The 9,402-nt window shown below is 28.7% G+C and overlaps 1 protein-coding gene across 1 annotated transcript; it reads right to left on the bottom strand.

The window, feature by feature from the left end:
- Nucleotides 1-7,650: 7,650 nt before the first annotated feature.
- Nucleotides 7,651-8,013, bottom strand: LOC126703812 (E3 ubiquitin-protein ligase SIRP1-like). The gene has a single exon (XM_050402885.1). It carries the CDS (start codon nucleotides 8,011-8,013, stop codon nucleotides 7,651-7,653), a length of 363 nt encoding a protein of 120 aa, XP_050258842.1.
- Between the last annotated feature and the right edge of the window lie 1,389 nt (nucleotides 8,014-9,402).

Raw genomic sequence — 9,402 nt, 5'->3', positions numbered from 1 at the left:
TTCATTTTTTGTTGTTGGAATTTACGGTATTTTTTTAAGGGAATTAAGCTACTTGGTTTGGTTTTAAAAAAAAATTATTTATAGGAATTCACTCTTTTTTAGGAATTAAGCTTCTCTATGATAACAAAACAACATCATCATAAGGCGAAAGCATATCATTAACCAAAGGCATATCATCAATTATACACCAGTTTTTATTCCCTGACTTGAACATAGCCAATTTCCCAGACACATGAATTGTAAGCGATGCAAAATCATCAATTTTGTTTTCGGAACCTAAACAAATGTAAACAACCTTTTCCATGTAATTTACGCTACTTTTTTTTAAAATGTAGTTTACGCTATTTTTTTTAGAGGGTATTATTATATATTTGATGTATCATGTTAATGGTTACCCAATTTAAACCTCAAATGAAGTGGTTGTTATCTAAAAAATTGTTGTAAAAAAATTTCTTTTGTAACATAAATTATATTTATCATTTGTATAATTCTATGTAAAATTCAATTTGCATTTTTTTTTTTTATAATTATTAATTTACTACTCCATAAAAAATGTTAAGTACTTTTTCGCAATTTTAAGGGTAGTTGATATATTTGAAATTTAAACTCTTTTTAATTTTTGTTATGGATGTGTAGTAAGTGGCTAACTATTAGGATTAAAACACTACATTTTCGGATTAAAATTGATCCTTTTAACGTAAAAGAAATATATTTGAAATTTAAACTCTTTTTAATTTTTGTTATAGATGTGTAGTAAGTGGCTAACTTTTAGGATTAAAACGGTACATTTTAGGATTAAAATTGATCCTTTTACCATAGAAGAAAAAAAAAACGGTAGTTGCTAAATTTTGAATATAAGCTATTTTAACTTTTTGTTATGGATGTGTAGTACATGGCTAAATTTTAAGATTAAAACACAACATTTTATAATTAAATAAGAAGTTTTTAAGGTGGGGAGTGTTATTGCAACCCACATGTATAAATCATACATTAAGCAAATGTTGGAGACTGGTAGTTTTATCCCAAATTTTTAAACATGTAGTTATCCACAAATGTGTACTATTTTTAAACTTTGAATTTGAAAAAAAAAAAGGGTGGCCGGGTAGTGTTTTTTGGATAGAACGTGGGATTTTTTTTAAAAAAAATAGTTTAATCTGAAATTTTTAAATAAGGATAGGGGTCACACTAATTCCCCACGCTCATCTTTTAAATTTCCCTAAAATTTAGCCTTTTATTTTCTTTCAAAATCAAATATCCTAAAAATTAAGTTTTCTTTCATATTTCTTTTTCACTTTTTTTTTTTATTCTATAGAGATGAGGGTTTTTTTTTTTTTGGTTATATTCTTTTCCGCGTTCTTTTTTCATTTTGTATGGATGATTTTTGTTTTGGATAGAATTATTGATGTAGGTGACTGTGAGATAAGGATAAGGTATTTTTAAACTTTGAATTTGGAAAAAAAAAAAAAAAAAGGGTGGTGGGTAGGGTTTTTTTGGATAGAATGTGGGATAGTTTTATTCATTTATTTATTTTATTTATTTTTTCCAAATAGGGGTAGCTTTTTTTTTGGATAAAACATACGACTTGATAACTGTCATAAATAAAAGAACAGCAACATTATCACTAAAAAGAAAAAAAAAAAAACGTTGATGCACATCTAGAGCCTTTCCATATCCAAAAAAAAAAAACTAAAACAACAAAAATTTTAGCCTTTTACTGTAAAAGAAAAAAAAAATGGTAGTTGTGAAATTCTAAATATAAGCTCTTTTAACTTTTTGTTATGGATGTATAGTACATGGCTGAAGTGGATAAGCAAATTCAATGTACTGTAGTTGCTTACCCACTACATGGCTAAAGTGGGTTAATTTAGTCTTTGAATTTGAAAAAAAAAAGGTGGCCATGTATGAATCATACATCAAATTCTTCATAATAGCTTTTGTAAAGGTCATCACATGTATTTTGTAAGTAGTTTTATTGTCACAATTTCATTATGCATTTTCAATATAATGATATAAGCACTATTTATAAGATGGATTTAGAGTATCTTTTTTTTTTCTCCCCCTAAAGGTTAATACTAAATTATAGTATCATCTTCCAATCAACAACACGTTGACTACTGCATAAACAAAATTGGCAAAAAATGGATAATAATTACGGAATACTAGCCCCTGAGCACGCACAATACTCATCACAACCCTAGGTTTTTTTTTTGTAATTGGAAAATGTAGTAATCCCAAATTATAATAAATGTTCTAAATTAACCTTTACCCAAAAAATAGAAGAGCCACTGAGCACGCTCTCACGTGCGTGTTCAGAGGCTAGTATTCCGTAATTATTATCCATTTTTTCCAATTTTGTTTATGCAATAATCAACATGTTATTAATTGGAAGATGATGCTATAATTTAGTATTAACCTTTAGGGGGAGAAAAAAAAAAGACCCTCTGAATAAATCTTATAAATAGTGCATATATTGAAAATGCATAATGAAATTGTGACAATAAAACTACTTACAAAATACATGTGATGACCTTTACAAAAACTATTATGAAGAAGTTGATATATGATTTATACATGGTATCCTTTTTTTTTTTTTTTTCAAATTCAAAGCTTAAACTAAATTAACCCACTTTAGCCATGTAGTGGCTAAGCAACTATAGTACTCTGAATTTGCTTACCCACTTTAGTGATGTACTACACATCCATAACAAAAAGTTAAAAAGAGCTTATATTTAGAATTTAGCAACTACCATTTTTTTTTTCTTTTACAGTAAAAGACTCAATTTTTTTTTTAAAGGAAAGGCTTTAGATGTGCATCCACATTTTTTTCTTTTTAGTGGTGTTGTTATTGTTCTTTTATTTATGACAGTTATCAAGTTGTATGTTTAATCCAAAAAAAAGCTACCCCTATTTGGAAAATAAAATAAAATAAAATAAAACTATCCCACGTTCTATCCAAAAAAGCCCTACCCGGCCACCTTTTTTCTTTTTCCAAATTCAAAGTTTAAAAATACCTTATCCTTATCCCATGGTAACCTACATTAATAATTCTATCCAAAACAAAAACCATCCGTACAGAATGAAAAAGAACGCAGAAAAGAATATAACCAAAAAAAAAAAAACCCTCATCTGTACAGAATAAAAAAAAAAAAAAAAAGTGAAAAAGAAATATAAAAGAAAACTTAATTTTTAGGATATCTGATTTTGAAAGAAAATAAAAGGCTAAATTTTAGGAAAATTTAAAAGATTAACGTGGGGAATTGGTGTGACCCCTAGCCTTCTTTAAAAGTTTATCAAAAAAGAAAAACTACACTTTTAAAAATTTCAGATTAAACTTTTTTTTTTTTTTTTTTTTTTTTAAATCCCACGTTCTATCCAAAAAACACTACCCGGCCACCCTTTTTTTTTTTTTTTTTTTTCAAATTCAAAATTTAAAACAATACACATTTGTAGATAACTACATGTTTAAAATTTTCGGATAAAACTATCGGTCTCCCACGTTTGCTCAATGTATGATTTATACATGTGGGTTGCAATAACACTCACCACCTTACAAACTTCTCATTTAATTCTAAAATGTTGTGTTTTAATCTTAAAATTTAGCCATGTACTACACATCCATAACAAAAAGTTAAAACAACTTATATTTAAAATTTAGCAGCTACCATTTTTTTTTCTTTTACAGTAAATAGATCAATTTTAATCCTAAAATATAGTGTTTTAATCCTAATAGTTAGCCATTTACTGCACATCCATAAAAAAAGTTAAAAATAGTTTAAATTTCAAATATATCAACTACCCTTAAAACTGAGAAAAGATATGTAACATTTTTTATGGAGTAGTAAATTAATAATTATAAAAAAAATGTAAATTGGATTTCACATAGAGTTATACAAATGATAAATATAATTTATGTTACAAAAGAAATTTTTTTAAAACAATTTCTTAGATAACTACCACTTCATTTGAGATTTAAATTTGGTAACCATTAACATGATACATCAAAATATATAATAATACCCTCTAAAAAAAAAAGTAGCATAAATTACATTCTAAAAAAAAAGGTAGTGTAAATTACATAGAAAAGGTTGTTTACATTTGTTTAGGTTTCAAAAACGAAACTGATGATTTTGCATTGCTTACAATTCATATGTCTAGGAAATTGGCTATGTTCAAGTCTGGGAATAAAAACTGGTGTATAATTGATGATATGCCTTCAGTTAATGATATGCTTCTGCCTTATGATGATGTTGTTTTGTTATCACAGAGAAGCATAATTCCTAAAAAAGAGTACATTCCTATAAATAAATTAAAAAAAAAAAAACCAAGTAGCTTAATTCCCCTTAAAAAAAAATACCATAAATTCCAAAAAAAAAACCTAAAAAAGAGTTTGTGTTTAATTCTAGGCTAAAACAAAAAGAAAGAGCCCTTACCAATATCCTTTTTCAAGGAGCCAGTTCAAGCACAAATCCTCCTATTTGAGATCTCAAAGTCAACTACGGTAATAAACTACCGTCAAACACCCTTGAATCCCTAATCACATTTACCCTCAAGTAAGTACTCTTCAAACTATAAATACTTGGCAGCCATTGCAGGTAAGAACTCAAAGAAAATCAATGATAAACAAAAGAAAAGAAAAGAAAAAAAAAGAGGAATTTGCAAAAGATTGAACCTGAAAAGTTGTTGGAGCCTCTGACAGTAAATGTCTTCAATTTGAAGAAAAAGAAAGGAGGATGTAGAGTTAAACTAAGGGCCCATTTGGATGGAGGGGGAAAGAACTACTCCACTCTACTCTCTCTCAATCCAAACAGACCATAAATGTCTTCAATTTGAATAAGAATGAGAGATAGAAACTGGAAAAGTGTATGTGAGTTTGTGGGTCTTAAAGTGTAAGAGTTTTAACTTATATATTTATCTCTGTTAGTTGAAAACTTGTAAGTGGGTATGATGATGGTATTTTAAGCATAAAAAAATGAGGAATTCAACACTGACACCATGACCCGAACCCGAATTTTGACCTGCTACCAAGACCCTACTTAGGGTTCTTCTTCCTCCAAAGGCATCACATATTGACAAAGCGGGCATGATCCACGAAGCCAAAGCCACTTCTCAATACAACCCAAATGAAACCTATGCTTACACGGCATCTCTCTCGCTTCACTTCCTATATCAAACTCTTCCATGCAAATGGAGCAGGCCTTATAAGACTTCTCCTCCACCGTGACAGTCACTCTTGGCAGTGACTCGATTGCCGCCTTCAATGCCACCTTCTTCTTCAATTATAATAAGGAGAGTACATGGAGGAGGGAATCGACTTGAACTTGGATAGAGCGAAAATTGGCCTCGGCTTGTAAGATGGACACGTTCAGATCTGAAAAGAAATCAGAAATAGACGTTCCTTCTGCAAGCAACGCGTTCAAATTTGAAGAAGACATTATTGAGAGTTGAGCTCTAAGAGAGAATGAAGGGTTTTACGTATGAGAAGAGAAATATATTATGATATTTATTAAGGTGGAAGTTGAAGCGATAGTAGTGTGTTTTTCTTTATACAACTTGAACTCTGAGAGTACGAGGTTATCAAAGGTTTGTAAAGGACTAATCTACAAGATTCCGGGAAAAAAAAAATCTTAATAAATAATGTTTAAGAATATTCTTACACTTTTTTTTTCCTTCACTCATAAAAAAATATAACATTTTTTCAAAGTTTTATTTTTAGCAAACATATCTTTTTTTATGCTATATAAGAACTCCTATAACATATGTAAACTTTAAAAGATAAAATCTTTGTAAACTCAATCATTATCTTTTGGGGAAAAAAAAAATTGATTTTAACCGTTTGCACTATTTCACTATCTTAAAGACCTACGCAAAAATCTATATAAGCAATCCTTATCTATAAATAAGGTTTCCATCTTGAGTTTGAGACTTCGATCGTTTCTGAAATAAACACTTTCAAATCTGAATAAAAATTTGAAATAGAAATTATTGAAATTAAGTTGTATTCCAGGAGTGGTTTTATGTGTGAGAAGAGTACAACTAGGGTTCTGGCCTCTGGGAGTACGAGGTTATCTAGGGTTTGGAGAGGACCAAAGAGTGAAGAGGCTTATTTCCGTGGAAAATAAATAACACAAAAAAGCATAACTTTTTGTTTAAAATAAAAATATTATGAAAATACAAATTCTATAATCTAATATATATATTTCTTCTACAAAAATATTTCTACTTGACTAAACTTCAATATATATTAATATATATATATATATATATATATATATATTCATCTCTAGCATAACTGTTTAAATTGTTAAAATTAGCTATTATATACGACCATAAATTATCAAAAAAACAATATCCTTTAGTTCCATGTTTTATATTTAATTATCTAAACATCAAAATTTTATTATAATATAAATTTTTACATCTAATTGTCATGTATAATATGTACGTATGTACATTAGATCTTAGATAAAAAAAAAATAAAAAAAAATAAAAAAAATAAAATAAAATAAAAAAAATAAAAAAACAATCATTTTAAGCTATAAAAATATGAAACAACAAAAAAGTTTTTATTTTTTTGGCCGAATGAAAGAATATGTATAACATATAATTAATTAGTAAGTATTTTCTATATTATATTCTTTTGTTAAAATGGAGCCTACCTTGGATTAATATACCAACTTTTCCCACCACGCCAAGTGCCAACCAGTCTAAATAATATCATCCATAACTTTGCATATATATGGCCTATTTCCTTTGGGTAGGTGTTGATGGGACTTCCTAATGAACTAGACTACTTAACTTGAAAGTTCATGGTTTTTTTAGGGTTCTTCAACCCACATTATGCCATTCTCGTTATTTAGTTTTTTAAATGAAAAATTATTTGTTAATCAAGCAGACTACTTGTCTACTCATGTGCATCATATATATGCAAGCTTAGCAACCTAAAGATGATGTCGTTAAACATTCATTTTCCACAAGGAACATTATATCCTCTCGAACAATTTCCATAAGGAGCATTATATCCTCTTGAACAATCATGTTAAAAGAATGGTTGTATTAAAATAGAAGTTTTTATAAGTTTAGTTAATTTGGTTCATGTTGATATCAAGGTTACGCATGCAAATCTGAATTTTAAAATTAAGTGATGACAGTGTGGTATTAGAGCCAAAAAGAAAGAAGGAAAATGTAGTTCCAATATGGCTTATAACAATTGGTGTATCAAGGCAACAAAAGGAAAAAAAAAGTAGTTCAAATTTTTTTAAGTGAACAAAAACGTGAGAAAATGATAACCATTCCCTTATCTTTTCCTCCAAAGATAAGGTTGGTGGTGAGTCCTCTCTAAGTACGAGGTGATCATGCTTATCCCAAAATCTTAAAAAAAAAAAAAAAAAAAAAAAAAAAAAAAAAAAAAAAAACTGAAACATATAAACAAACATTTATACTCTTTTGAAAAGAAAAAAAAAAAAAAGACTAATCGTACCAATGTACAAATTGTAATTAGCTAATTGTCTAATTCTATCGTTTGAGTGTCTTCAGAAATCAAAACTCTATGTTTTGCGTTAACCAGTCATCATCAACACTCATCATCCCCGTACTTAGAGGACTCTCCACCAAAACCCGAACCCTAATCCACTCTCTTCTTCCTTTAATTCCTTACAACTCTCCTCCACTTTCTTCTTCCTCTAATTCCTCTAATGGAATAAGGAATCGGCAAAGTGGACACGACTTGTGAACCCAAAGCCAGTTCTCGATACAACCCGAATGAAACTTGTGATTACACGGCATCTCTCTAGCCTCGCCTCCAACCTTGAACTCTTCCAAGCAAATTGAGCAGTCCTCCTTCGCCGTTATTGTCACTCTCGGCATTGACTCGATCGCGGCCTTGGTCGAAGCCTTCTTCTTCGTCTTCGACGAGGAGGGTTGATCAGGGTGGAGCATGTCTTGGACTAGCTCGAGGAAAGAGAGAACTCCGGCTCTTATTCCGGAATGGAACATGCTTGTAGTCACCAAAGCCATTATTGGAAGTGAGAGAGAGAGAGATAAGGGTTTTGTGTGTGAGAAGTGAATATGTATGAAAACCGTGTTTTTTTATACAACTTGGAGTCTGACTCTATTAGTACGAGGGGATCAAAGGTTTGAAAAAAAAAATTAATAAAATATAAAATACACTTATTATATTATATATTATATATATGCGTTTTTTTTTATTGAAAAAACTTAACTATAAAAATATTCCAAAATATACATATTCTATAATTTCTATAATTAAATATTTCATGAGAAATGATATGTCTACAACATTTCTACAATATTTTTACAATAAATCATAAGTTGTAGGTTGTTACTGGTTGTTATTATTAGGGTAAAAAAGTAATCTTAGTGTTAGTTTCAAATTTGAACCAATAACAACTAACCACCTGTGATTTGTTGTAAAAATGTTGTAGATGTAGCATCTCTCAATATTTCATATATTATACTTCTACAAAAATATATTTCAACTCGAGTTAAATTTGATATATAATTGGTTTAAAACTTTCCTTTGGCATAATATATAAATTAATAAAAAAAATAATGTGTAAAATTGTGGGAGTATCAAAATTTATGTAACAAAATATTAGAAGATCAATTAATAGTCAATGTTTTCAGTTTGGTTTAAAACTTCTTATATTGTTGAGTAGTAGTTAATTAGTGTAAAACTCAATTTCCATGTTGTTGAGAAATAGTTGATTTTAAAATTTTTTTAATTTGCTAAGTAGTAGTTAGTTTAAAACTATCTTCTTTTTTTTTGACATAATAATAAATAAGTAAATAATGATGTTGAAAATCATACCCACAATGATGTGGAAAATCCTAGATAGTCAATACCTTTCATCGACATTCTAAGACACAGGTTTTGGACTCCATCTCTGTTCCCATTATATAGCAGCTTACCATGAGCCATTACCTATTTCTTTATGATTTGTAATACTAAACAACGAAAATAATACTGGAAACTTTTTTTTTTTTTTTTTGAGAAGAATAATACTGGAAACTTTAATTTCAACCTTCGCCAATGTTCAATTAAAGAGTCTAAGGTCGCCGGTCTTCAATTGAAGAAATCTCTTATCTATATCTATACTATTATTTAAGGGGCTTCTACTGTTTGGATTCCTTATTTTTTAGTTCAAAAATACTCCTACACCCTTATGTTTAAGTAGAGACAAAACTGAAGGACAATCCGGTAAAAATGCAACACTAACTCCCACTATAATATTGCCTAAAAAATATGACCACTTTCCTATTAATTTTTAAATTGATTTATTCACTTATAAATTAAAATTTTAAAATAAAAATTATATATATAAAATTAAAAAAAAACACTATTTTTTTTACAAAATAGGACCACTAACAAAAAAAAAAAAAAGA

This window comes from Quercus robur, chromosome 2, assembly GCF_932294415.1.
Source record: "Quercus robur chromosome 2, dhQueRobu3.1, whole genome shotgun sequence".
NCBI classification, from domain to species: Eukaryota; Viridiplantae; Streptophyta; class Magnoliopsida; order Fagales; family Fagaceae; genus Quercus; species Quercus robur.
Note: the sequence above shows the minus strand (reverse complement) of the source record. Positions and strands in the feature narration are given on the sequence as shown.

Bases quoted from the DNA above. Each gene is read 5' to 3' on its own strand.
- LOC126703812 (XM_050402885.1), bottom strand. From the start codon at position 8,013: ATGGCTTTGGTGACTACAAGCATGTTCCATTCCGGAATAAGAGCCGGA.